Genomic DNA, 12,402 nt, shown 5'->3' on the forward strand with positions numbered 1-12,402 from the left:
TAAGAAGACTTTTAATACCTTGTGTTCCTTCTGGCGCCTTATGAACGTCAATTCCTTAACAAACAAGCGGGAGTGACAATGTTATCCCCGCTAATTCCTCCCCTCATGTAGAATATTCACACTTGATGCGCCGGAATCTCACCGAGCGCATCTTCATCGTTCGACTCGAGCGGATGTGTCGGCATCGTGATGAAAAGCTGCTTCATTTTCCGCTGGAAGCGTCGAGCATACGGCTTGGGCGGGATCGCAGAGACCCCTTTACGCGATTTTCGTAATACACGCACTTTGTAGGCACGCTCAGCCTGCTTCGCAACTGTCCACTCCTGTAAGATGTCGACCAGGCCGAAATAGTACTTACTAGGGCCAGAGACTTGATGTGCGTGGTATGCGTGGGTCTGAGGATACACTGGTCGCTCCACGGGATGTGATGGTCCCTGCGACAGATCAGACGAGCGTCCTCCATACGAAAGATCAGAAGACTCGGAGGGTCTCGTTCCTTCCGGCACAACGTCGTCTAAGCTAGAGCGGCGATTCTCGTTGAAATGAGGGAGCAGATCCATGTCAGGCTTCGGTTCGTGACTATCCGAGCAATACGCGGTGAGTTCCACTGACTTTCGACGAGAAATGCCACGCTTGTACTCGGTCGTGATAGTGAAATGCGAGTAGTGTGTGCCAATGAGAAGACTGTAGTCCATGATACCGGCACTAGCGAGATAGTTACTGTCACGAGTCAGTTGCTTCACGAGCTTGACTGCCGTGTCTGTGTCCAACTTAAGCCGCTTCTTCAAATCATTGTCTCGTAGCGTGATGTCAGGGTAATGCTCTTCATCCGGTAAGAAACACGGTTCAAAAGGTGCACCTCCAAAGGTGAAGAACCGGTTGCATTTCGAGCAACGGTACTTCTCTCCCAAGACACAAGCGGGTGCATTGCGATCAACCCACGATCCCTTGATATCGTATCTACGGTGGATCACTTCTGTAGTGCTTAACACATTCCCCATCACGATAAAGTAGAAGATCTGGCCGTACATCTTCATCGCATGGAACCCGAAAAAGCGAGGCAACAACGTGCCAGGATTCCACTTGAGATAGCGCAGATACGTCGGTAGCAAGCGCAGCAGTACATTCTTTTCCTTCGAAGTTGTGCTCTTCACCAGATACTTGCGGTCGCACGTGTTGAAGACAAACGCTCCACTTCGACCTTCGCTCATACGTTCGTTGATAGTCGAGCGGAATGCGAAGATGTACTCAGCGTCATTCACTCCATAAAGCTGTCGAATCGACGCGAATACACGCGGCTGAAAGTCGTAGAACTGCATCTCGGTCAAAGCCATCGGCATGAACGTGAACGTCATGTTGCTCGGGTTGTCCCGTGGCTCCTCCACGACTCGAATCGTCGAGTTCCTCATCGCGCGGAGAATCGGCATTGACCTCGGAGGAATCGTCTGCGAGCCCACATCGCCGGTCGAGGATAACGACACCAACTGCCTAATACGTCGCTGAGGAGACCGTTGCCAGTCCAGTTGGAACGTGTGATTGTTCCCGTTTTCGCGTCGCATTCGATGGTGGTGCTGGACGGACTCAATGATCCCGTTCGTCGCCATGTGAATCATCTGCTTCCTTAACGCCACATTCAGCTGCGGATTCATCAGTTTCTCTTCGTGTTTGTGAGAATTCTCACGCAGAATCTCGCTAGCTTCAGTGCATCCAGAGCTGTCCCCAGCAGGCGAAAAAGGTCCGTGAGTTAGCACGCCATTTCCGAACGGAGACTGTATCGTCGTGTCGGCTGAGTCTTCTGCGTAAAACGAAGGGAAATACGGCGCATTGACCACAATCCAGACGATAATGTTGACGCAGCCTCGTGAAGCGTGCATGAACGCGCTCAAGTCGATGAGTTCGCGGAACAGCGTCTTCCCCAGCACCGCTTTCACAGTCACAGAATTGGTCATCGCAAACAGACAGATCATTAGAAATGACCACGAAATAAACACCGCACACGTGAGCATTCCATTCGACAGCACTCGCCGTCGCACTTCAAACGTCTCCTCCAGTCCTCGACGAAGTCGGCTTCGGACGTAGACCATACACGCAAGACCGAAGAGTAGATACACCACGACGCACATGTGGTAGAGGATCCATTGATGCCAGAAGAAGCCCGGCATGTCCGTGTTATGGTGGAACCAGATGAAGCGCTGTTCATTGACATCGAGCACTTTCTCGCAGTCCGGGTTAGTATCGCCCGTCTTGAGGCATGCTGCCTGCGCGTCGCCGAGAGACCACAGTATCAGGCCACAGACGATACCGCTGAGCACTGAATAAAACCAATAGACCCTGAAATTATGGGCGTACGACGTGAAGGGGTTCGTGATGGACTGTACCATGTCGATGGGGATAGCGAAGAACCAGAACTCCCCAGCGATAAGCAGCGCTTGTGTGATTGCAGCGATGCGGAATGGTAGAGCCACCGAGTCCGAGAACTCGGTGATACAGTACTCGGCCACATATATCAAGGCCAACAATAAATCCACCAGACTTTTACTGAAAATCAGCGGGTTCGGATGTGCTCGTACTGCTGGACTGGTGAGGAATGAGACGATAATAACCAGAGTGAACGATGCAGAGGCGATGGCTCCTAGAAACAAATACTCGTCGGCACTGTAGGTGCCCACCAAAGCGATGGTGGAGCAGGCCACACCCACGAGTACTAAAAGACCAGCAATAGCCACGCCGAGACCAGAGCACGGGCCTGTTACGAGGACTTGGAAGCAGCTGAAGAGGGATAAGAAGCGCGTCGCACGTCTACGACCTCTGTGTGGTCTGTAACGCGCCTTGGTGAGCTGCTCAACTGTGGTGCCACTAATAAAATGCATGAGAAAAACAGAGTTAGCAGGCAAAAGGCGGGTTATACAAGACTGCAAATGACGTACTATTCCTTGCACCGCAGCAGCGCGTCGCTCTCGGAGGCTGGCGGCGGGTGCCCCATGCAATGGAATAGAAGGAGTCGCTGGAGGCTGGCTGGTGAGTGTAGACGAGTGCTGGCGGTGCCAAAGTCTCTGCCAATTGCGTCCAAAACATGCTGACGTAGAAATGCGCCCCATTTTAGCGGAGGTAGACCTTATAAGATCTGAAAATCCATACGGGGGTAGGAGGGCAAACTATCTTGTTTTGACATTTTCAGCAATATATCCGAAAGGTTATCAAAGGTGCACAGTGATTTGGTGCTTTCAATTTAGGCAAAATTTAGATTAGAAACGAGCATTTCTTTTGGCATTTTTCGGTAGTTGAAAAAATTATTGCAGGAAGTGCCGGCGTTGAAGATGTTGGAAGACACGATGGCGCTGCGACGCGGCAAGAACGCCGAGAATACAGCCTGCGACTACGGCAGTACCGACTGTAACCCAATTTGTTGGCGGTGCTTCAGCCACGCTCGGCAATAACATCTCTTCCGTGTCGTGGCCCGATGTCATGGCCGAGGAACCATTTGAGAGCAAGGACGACGACCGCATTTCTCTGCTAAGCGTTTGTAGGAGCTCCTTGGACACGAGTGTTTTCTGCTTGAGAAATCGACGACAATAGGTGCGTGGCTGCTGGAACAAACGGGAGCGGGAGTTTGTCAGACGAAGCTGCAAACATATCGCGAGACACACAAATCAATCGCCGCCACAACAAGCAAGCACCATAGCTTCAGTACCCGAACAGCAATAGCATGGAGAGCTGTGAGGATATCCGACATATTATCCTGCAGTTGAATGTGCGCGCCAATCAGTACTTCGGTTGTGCAAACGACATGCTTGAAAGCGAGAGCGTTCACGTACCACATAATATTTGGCGCCACTTGGTTTTTTCCCGACAGTACAGGTAACGACATGCTCCAGTTGTGGCTCATTCTCAGCGAAAGCATGGACAGCTGCAAAACAACATGACGAGTTAAAAGTGGAAGCTTGTAGCAAATAAGTCGTCGACAAAACCTTGAAACATTTTCTCGTCCGACTCGTCGTCACCGACGACAAACGCAAACTCGGGTACGTCAATCCGGTCCTTCAACACCTTCAGGATCAACGAGACTGCAACGGCTTTGCTAACCCCACATTGATGCACTTCCACGTATCCTTTGGCACGGTTTATGACGGCATCTCCTCTCTGTGCACAACACCGGAGCCTTCAAACAACCATACTTATAAAACCACAGCAAAAAGGTGCTACTCTGCATACCTCTGCGATCTTGGCCAATTGGGCACATAGCTCCAGAGACTGGATCTCTCCATATTCTTGATCGCTATTGCGGTAGTCGTACAACAGCGACGCTGCATTCTCAACAAGAAACGAGCCATTTGTCCGAGCCGCATACGCCTGCATCACACTTTTCACGTCGTCTTTCCAGTCGAAGGTCCGTTTGTCTTCATCACACACACACTCCCAGTGCTCTCGATTTCCTATCTTGATAAACAATCCGTTCTCAGCTACCAAGTTCAAGTTCGGAATGGAGCCAAACTGATCCTCCAGTGCCCCTCGCTGGGTGTTACTGATAACAAACACAACGTTGCACGAATCAGCACACAATGTCTGCAGATTAGCTCGAGTCTCGTCAGAAATCGGCTTTCGAACTTTTCCGTCAATGTATCTCGCAGCAGATTGTCCCGTGCAATCCACGCCAGACCGGTCGCTCGTATCTAATTTCTGACTGCTTTGATCCACACATCCTGCGCGGTGTGAGAATTGCGCCCCCTCTTCATCCAAGATGCTTGCAGTCGAGCTCAAGGTCCCGCCGTAGTCAAAAATGAATAACCGGCGCGATGTTCTAGAGCATTTCTTCACCAGATCATCAACATCCAGACACACAAAGCCTGACTCGAAGCGCATAACGCGAAAGTCGAAGCCAAAGCCAACTTGCACTACTTCACCCGACGTACCATCCTCCATCTTCTCGGTAACAGCTTCAACATCACCTAGAAGTCGTTCACCCCATGGCGTCGAGTCAGATCTTCCAACCAGGAACTTGTAGTTCATGTAGAACCTGTTGTGTTTCTCGTAGTAGCTCATCCCGCAAGCTTTAGCAAATGCAGCGACCATATCGTCCGTTTTCCACGGGTTCACTGCCAAACTGCCGCTCAGTATACGACTGTAGGCGCTGAACTCCGACACAATCATGAGACCGAAGCTTCGATCTAAGCCGCTTACATCGAGATTCCCTCGCGGACTGCTCCAACCCGTTGGATGTCTCGATTTACTCTGAATATTACGGTGCTGTGCGATCATGTACTCGAACGGGAGTAATGAGAGGCCTCCACGGACGCAGGTGTCGAGGTAGATATCACACATTCGCCAGAGAATTACTCGCTCAGCACACGTGGTCTTTCGTTTTTCTTCAAAGTACACCACGACACCTCCACGAGGGGCGTACCGACGGTTGATTTCCTCTGTAAACTTCAAGACGTAGTCACGTGTGCGGTGATAGTCGTTGGGTCTTGAGTCGAGTGTAATGCCAATCTGCACAAGGACGACAGAGCCACGTTTGTCCGGGTGGGTCGCCAGGAAGCGGTCGAACGCACGTAGCTTCAATGGGATAGCTGTGAGGCCTTCCAAGCGATCAACTGAGCCGATAACAATACGGCGCTGTTCTGGGTCTCTTCCTGCCGTGATGGCGTTTTTAACGTCAGCAGCGAAGTCCAATGCGGCGCCATTCACATCAGCCACGTTCTGGTCAAGCATTTCGTGCAGATGGGTCACATCTGGTTCCACGTGGGAGCAGGAGATGTGGATTTTGCGTCCGTTGTACTCAATGACCAGCATCCCATTCGGAAAAGTCTTATAGTCCAGTCCCAACAACCTCTTACAGCTCGTAAGGAAATGTCGCGCATGCTCAAAGACGAGAAACCCAATGTGATCAGCACACAGCATCGCACGAAGGATCTCCGTACGCATTGCGAGACAGCGGAAGATTTCACTCGAAGGAAATGGAACGTGGAGATACATTGTCACTAATGCTGTGCGCAGTCGACGCAGCAAATACGACGGCAGCATTAGGAAGTGGAAGTCGTGCAGCCACACCAGATCTCCAGCGTGATAGCTCTCCACCACCCGACGTGCGAACGTTCTGCACTCATCATGATTGCATTAATAATCCCCCACTATCTCCCACTAGTCAGCATCTATCAGCACGTACCTGTTCACACTGCAGTAATCCGACCAACACATATCTTGTGCGGCTGGATTCCAAGATACGGGGTCGCACCATGCGCTTTTAACACCGCTGCTCTCCTCCTTCTTCTCACCAAACCACAGAAACTTTCCCTTAGCCTCCTGTTCTTCGCAATCTAATTGCAGCTCAGCGGAGTTGTAGACGTCGACGACATTGTGGAATACAGGCCAAAGTACGCCCTTGCAGAAACCCTGGAAGTAGCGGTGTGCCACTGGCGGGTCTAGAAACACGGGTACGCAGCGCAATGCTAACAGCTGCTTCTCCAGTGCCGCTTCCTCGCTCTTGGCCACGAACACTTCTGGACAGCCAATGTATAGCGGCGAGTACTTGTCCGCGTCCCTAACGAGCGTGCGGTACAGCATGGCAGTGGCACCAGTGGCTAAAGAAACATCCCATCCACTTGCAGACGAAACGTTGCGCTCGAACACGAGTGGCAACACGTTCACCACGATGAGCACTGTCTTAGGCGGTGAGGGTACGTGCGGCATGACCTTCACTCTGCCGGGGTGTGCGCAAGATGGCGGGTTTCGGAATGAATCAAACTTGAAGTTAAAAAAAGGTTGCACCCCTTCAAGCTCGTTTTTGTTGCACTTGATATTTGTAAGCTTCACTGAATGATATCCTGCGGATACCTTCGATACCTAATGAAAGTTTCTAGATTAACTGAGGCACAGAAGTAAGCAATACATGTACAGTAAATGATGTACTGGTCGGGCTACTCCTCGCTGCTGCAAGGCTTGCATTCAAAGAGGAAGAAGGATTGCGAGCTGTTCCATGACACGCGCTGATGATTCAATTGCTGTAGCAAGCGAAAATGAGGCGAGCTTTGCAGAGTGTTCTTGTAGTCGATGACGAGTGTTCCGGGTTGCAGTTCTGCCTCTAATTTGTGCTGAACTTGCTGGTATAATCCTGCGTCCCAGCACTGTGACGTGAGCAGTAGTATCGACGTTTCCTGCACAGATACAGCGAGCATGTCGGCGCATTCAAAGCAGCACTTGTCCTTAGATATCTGTAGATCTTCTCGTGTTTGCTCGGCAACTTCGTGCAGGAATTCAAGGATTTCAACCCCATTAGAACGGAGACCGAGTGCAAGACTTGCAAAGAACACGAGGGACCCCGATGACGATCCAAACACGGTCAGCGTCGTCGCTCGCTTCGAGCAACGTGCAATCACATCCAGCACTGGTTTCTGGGTGAATAGATTCAACCACGTCGGGAACGGGGTACTGCCAAAGGCAAAGTTCTCGATAGAATATCCGCTGTCAGTATTCGACAGCTCTCGCTGGGCTTTCAAAAGCCCTCGGTGGAATGCAAGCTGCTGCTCTTGCTGTCTCAACCGCGTGACAAGCACCTTTAAGCGCTCATTGTTGGCAGAATCAATGAGCGGCAAATTATGACTCGCCAGAATATCGTTGACTTGGGTCACTGCAGCTAGCTCATCTTGAATTTTCTGACAGCATTCTTGTTGGATGCTCTTGATCGTTGGGATCTTGTTCCGGGTATAGATTTGAGTGGTAGCCAGCAACTCTGCGATGTAGTCTAGTTTCTCTTCAGTGAAATCGGCAGAGCTGTATAACTTTTCTTCGTTTTCGCTTTCAAGAAACACGGCGTTGATCATATGGCGGAACTCTTCGAGACACGAAAGGATCTTAAGCAACAGACTTTGTAGTCCACGCTTGGAATCGGCGCCAGAAACTTGATTCAGGTTACTATGGACAACGTGAGCAGCAGCTTGAAGCTAGGACGAGGGCGTCAATAGCAGAGCAAGGGTAAAACCCATTATCGATATTATCGAAAGATCTCACCTGCTTAAGAATACAGCCGCAGTCCTCCCAGGTCAAGGACGCCATTGTCCGTATTATGATCGTGCTTGCGACGGTTCGAGAAGAGACGTCTATTATCTAGGGCTTTTTACTAACGCTGCCATCGCATATTGTCGAATACACGCAAGTCAAAGAAACACCACGATTGCTGTGACGTTGTCGCCGCTTCCTCTTGCCAACGCCTGCTGGACAAGAACTTGTGCTGCACGAGACTGCTCCGCGATAGGTATGGATCCCACCATGTCCACAACCTCTTGATCACTTAGAACATCCCAGATGCCGTCGCATCCCAGTACGAAGAACGGATAGTCTTTCGCTGGCGTCAGCCTGAAAAGAGTATCGCAGTAGACAAGCAGCCTCATGTCAGATCTCCTTGATACTACGTTGCTTTATCCGGCGATTCCTTACCGTGTCGCACTAATGTGAGGCTTCGCGACGACGAATTGCTTCAGATCCCTGTCCCCAAAGCTCCTGCAATGATTTAATACTTCGGTTAGATTGTTCTACCAACACGAAAAGTGACGTAGAGAGTTACCGGGAAACTGCAAGTGTGCCACACACACGATCTTGAATGACGAAGCCACCTAGTTGGATAATACGCTCATTCTCGATGGGATCACTGGCCTTGTGGTCCTACACACAGGGGACAGCTTCAATTTACAGGAAGACAAGCGAAATAATCAAAATTGGAAGGGTTTTCCACCTTCGAAAGTCTAACTGCTTTTCCATTGCAGCTAATCACGGCACGGCTGCAAGCACCAAGGAACAGAGTCAATGCTCATCCAGCGTTACTTTGTCGTATACAAATGAACGCACCTGTCACCAACATTAGCGACGTAGAGTGTTCTAGCACCGTGTTTTTCCAGCAATATTGCAGTCACTGCCGTCGCTCCAACCGACCCAGAAAACGCCTGGCAGCACTCCATGTCTGAGATAAAGAAGCCCCTTCAAGCACATCGACACTACTAGTCAATTCCATCTTCTTTGAAAACAAGGATCAAGCTCAGGATTTACCGCTCAATCTGCTGCTCCAGTGTAGCGTCATCATCTGCCTGTTGCATCTCATTGGCAATGATCTCGTGCAAATTACGCTGTAGGCATGTTGACACGGATCGCCCTAGACAAATTTATCAAGTCAAGTGCTTGTCCAAAGCAACCTCACAAGGAGCAACATTCACAGACATAACTACGCTAGGAAGCGCATTGCATATACCTCCATGCCCGTCATGAATTGCGAAATAGCCGTTCTTGGGATGTTGCAAGAATCCGTCCACGACGCGAATCGTGTCCTCCATCGTCTTCCGGTGCTCGGCATTCTAATTGCATCAGATACACAGTCAGGTAATCCACCAGCAATCATCGTTTAGCAGTGTATTGTGGTGAAACGCCCACCATTTCCTCGCAAATGCTCGCGCATCGGCAGCAGCTTAACTCGTCCATTTTAGGTCAACAAGTCAAAATAAATTTGACAATACTTTTGGCCTACATTCAACAAGTTTAAGTGACCCCAAATATTCTGTCTGGATTAGTTTACCGTCCAGTCTACAAGTCAAGCATGGGTCGCCCGCGCATCAGCATCGCCGCTGTGGCGCTGTCAGCGGCCACGGGCATGACAGTGGCCGCCGTGTCTATGATGGCGTACTATCGCTTCCAGCACCCGCAAGAGTTCGCAGACGCCACCATTCGCATGACGCACCCGGAGCTATCGGACGATTTCAACCGCAAATGGGGCCTCTTCGGCACGGGCATCATCGATTCAGTGCCACAGAGCGTCAAGGACCTATTTTACGTGCCCGACATGGCCGAGCGCTTCGAAAAGCACAAGAAGAAGCGGGACGAGCAGATTCGCCAGACAATTGAAGACCTGCGTCCCAAGGGCAAGTAGCATTAACACAATCAGTTGTCGTAGTAATCCACTGTCATAAATTACATAGCGTTGGGTAACAATTGTTAAATTACCACAGTAGGAGAATTGGAAAAGACAAGAAGACCGATCAAACCATGAGATAACAAATATACACCGAGTCTCGGCAGCAAAGTCGCATGTATTCAACATGTTCTTGTGGTTATCGTGAGCCAAAATGCAGCGAGTCTCTGGGTGTACAGAGCTAGCACTACATTTACGAGCGGTAGCGACGCAGCGACAGGGTGTTGCGACGCTTCCAGTTCTGGCGGAACGAGGAACCGATGATCTTGTTGGCGCGGTGGCCACGCTTGCGCAGGCCACGGCCCTGGCGGCCGGCCGAGGTGAGGCCACGCTGCTGGCGGCCCTTGTGCACGGCGTTGGCGATCCAGTTGATACGGGGGTCACGACGGATGGTCTTGTGCGAGTGGTCGACCATGATGATCTCAAAGTACTTGTACGTGGCGTCCTGGTTCACCCAGTACGAGTTAAGCACACGCAGGTTCGTGAACTTGTTTCCGGCACGCTCCTCAGCCACCGAACGCAGGTTGCGCTCGAACTTGAGCTCGTTGATACCGTGGTGCTTGGGCTTACCGTACACAATACCCTTGGAGTTCGGGCGCTTGCGGCCACCGCGACGCACGGCAACGCGCACGATCACGTAGCCCTGCTTGGCCTTGTACCCCAGACGGCGAGCCTTGTCCACACGGGTGGGTCCCGTCACGCGGTGGATGACCGGCAACTGACGGTATTCCCAGGCGCGCACACGCAGCAGGAAACGCAGCACATCCGACTGTTTGCGCTTCCACAGCTCCTCCAGGTACTTGTAAGCTCCCATTCTTCTGCGACTTTGCTAAAATGAAATGCCTTACTATAAATTACGATCGCGAGGAAGGCTGGCCAGTCATTCAACAGTCCACCATGCTAGTACAGTGAGTACAGCGAGACACAATAGCAAAAGCTTCACATTACCCATCCACTTAGGTACGAATGCAATGTGCACCACATCAATATCTATCAGCAAAAAGCTGCTTGAAGTTGGCGCGAATATTCGGCAATTCCCTTCATAACGATCAGGATGCTGACGAGTGTCGCGTCGATGCTAAGAGCACCCCGCTTGCATTCAGCCCGCTGGTTGAGCGTGGCGACCAAGGCGACACAGTTCAAGGTGGAGATGCTGGGCGGAAAGGACGCTGGTATTGCCCTCTTCACCATGGACCGCCCTGACGCACGCAATGCGCTGGGCCGCCAGTTCATGGCCGAGTTCCGCCACGCGCTGGACCAGGTCCGCTTCGACACCAAAGTGCGCGTCGTGATCTTGCGTAGCGTCGTCCCCAGAGTTTTCTGCGCGGGTGCGGACTTGAAAGAACGTCTGGGTATGACGCAGCCAGAGGTTTGTAATCGATATTGTGGACACAAAGAAGAATGAAACACTTACAATAAAAGCTGACACGATTACGTGTTTACCACGCAGGCGGCGGCTTGCTCACGTGGCTATCGCACAGGGTTTACTGACCTGGAGCAGCTTCCCATGCCCACCATTGCTGCCATCGAAGGGGCAGCACTTGGTGGCGGTATGGAGATGGCGCTCGCCTGCGACCTCCGCATCGCTGGCGCCAAGGCAATTCTCGGCTTTCCAGAGACGTCTCTTGCTATCCTTCCAGGAGCTGGAGGCACCCAGCGCGCGTCGCGTCTAATTGGTATGCCATCTACTGGTCTTTTGGTGGTTGGTACACTGAAGGTTTCTAATAATGTGTTTCTGCTGCACAGGCATCTCAAAGGCCAAAGAGCTAATCTTCACAAGTCGTCGTCTCAATTCGGAGTCCGCCGAGAAAGTCGGCCTAGTTGACTATGCTGTGCCTGAAGGGAAGGCGTATGACAAGGCACTAGAACTTGCACGCGAGATCCTACCCAACGGCCCGGTTGGTGTCCGCATGGCCAAGGAGGCTATCATGAGGGGTTCCGAAGTGGACATCGCTTCCGGAATGGCCATCGAAAATGCTTGTTACGCACAGGTGATCCCTACCAAGGACCGTATCGAAGGGCTGGTCGCTTTCAAGGAGAAGCGCAAACCGCAGTACAACGGCGAGTGAATGCCCGGGGAGTTAGACGGAAACGTTACACCCTTATGCATAACTTGACGATAAAGATTTACTATAGTACACTGTAGTAGATTACTTCCTCAAACTGGAAAAAATCATATTTCTGAGCATAGCTTTATCATTTTTAGATTTGCGGAAAGCGCTTTTGACAGAATTTTTTCAGAGCAAAACATTTTTGAATTCTAATACTACGTACACATGTACTTCGAAGTAAGTCGTATTGTAGTACTACACGTATTAATAGTACACTGTGGTACTTTACGTAGTACTCTTCTTAAACAGTTCTAAAAGCTTAAAGTACGACTTTAGTACTATGAAGAGCATTTCTTATAAAAAATTTTTTTATAATTTAAAGGAAACAAATACTTTTATTAA

General features: G+C 50.7%; 6 protein-coding genes across 6 annotated transcripts; 2 read left to right on the forward strand and 4 right to left on the reverse strand.

Annotated features, from left to right (window-relative positions):
* Positions 1-116: 116 nt before the first annotated feature.
* On the reverse strand, positions 117-2,983 carry PITG_02574 (phosphatidylinositol-4-phosphate-5-kinase (Pi-PIPKD10); the record flags this gene model as incomplete). Its single annotated transcript, XM_002907444.1, has 2 exons — positions 117-2,856; positions 2,940-2,983. 2 exons carry the CDS (start codon positions 2,981-2,983, stop codon positions 117-119), a joined length of 2,784 nt encoding a protein of 927 aa, XP_002907490.1.
* Positions 2,984-3,613: 630 nt separating this feature from the next.
* On the reverse strand, positions 3,614-7,817 carry PITG_02575 (alpha,alpha-trehalose-phosphate synthase [UDP-forming], putative; the record flags this gene model as incomplete). Its single annotated transcript, XM_002907445.1, has 5 exons — positions 3,614-3,623; positions 3,816-3,907; positions 4,213-6,094; positions 6,164-6,840; positions 7,374-7,817. 5 exons carry the CDS (start codon positions 7,815-7,817, stop codon positions 3,614-3,616), a joined length of 3,105 nt encoding a protein of 1,034 aa, XP_002907491.1.
* A 333-nt stretch (positions 7,818-8,150) lies between these two features.
* On the reverse strand, positions 8,151-9,417 carry PITG_02576 (protein phosphatase 2C, putative; the record flags this gene model as incomplete). Its single annotated transcript, XM_002907446.1, has 8 exons — positions 8,151-8,349; positions 8,431-8,493; positions 8,558-8,655; positions 8,726-8,771; positions 8,839-8,967; positions 9,037-9,139; positions 9,236-9,338; positions 9,415-9,417. 8 exons carry the CDS (start codon positions 9,415-9,417, stop codon positions 8,151-8,153), a joined length of 744 nt encoding a protein of 247 aa, XP_002907492.1.
* A 160-nt stretch (positions 9,418-9,577) lies between these two features.
* PITG_02577 (uncharacterized protein) lies at positions 9,578-9,907 on the forward strand (the record flags this gene model as incomplete). The annotated part of the gene is made up of 1 exon (XM_002907447.1): positions 9,578-9,907. One exon carries the CDS (start codon positions 9,578-9,580, stop codon positions 9,905-9,907), a length of 330 nt encoding a protein of 109 aa, XP_002907493.1.
* Positions 9,908-10,142: 235 nt separating this feature from the next.
* Positions 10,143-10,763, reverse strand: PITG_02578 (60S ribosomal protein L15-1; the record flags this gene model as incomplete). Its single annotated transcript, XM_002907448.1, has 1 exon — positions 10,143-10,763. The coding sequence occupies one exon, from the start codon at positions 10,761-10,763 to the stop codon at positions 10,143-10,145; it is 621 nt and encodes a 206-aa protein (XP_002907494.1).
* Positions 10,764-10,982: 219 nt separating this feature from the next.
* Positions 10,983-12,067, forward strand: PITG_02579 (enoyl-CoA hydratase/isomerase family, putative; the record flags this gene model as incomplete). Its single annotated transcript, XM_002907449.1, has 3 exons — positions 10,983-11,318; positions 11,400-11,625; positions 11,696-12,067. 3 exons carry the CDS (start codon positions 11,025-11,027, stop codon positions 12,016-12,018), a joined length of 843 nt encoding a protein of 280 aa, XP_002907495.1.
* Positions 12,068-12,402: the final 335 nt, after the last annotated feature.

The sequence above is a fragment of the Phytophthora infestans genome, genomic scaffold (genome assembly GCF_000142945.1).
Source record: "Phytophthora infestans T30-4 supercont1.3 genomic scaffold, whole genome shotgun sequence".
NCBI classification, from domain to species: Eukaryota; Oomycota; class Peronosporomycetes; order Peronosporales; family Peronosporaceae; genus Phytophthora; species Phytophthora infestans.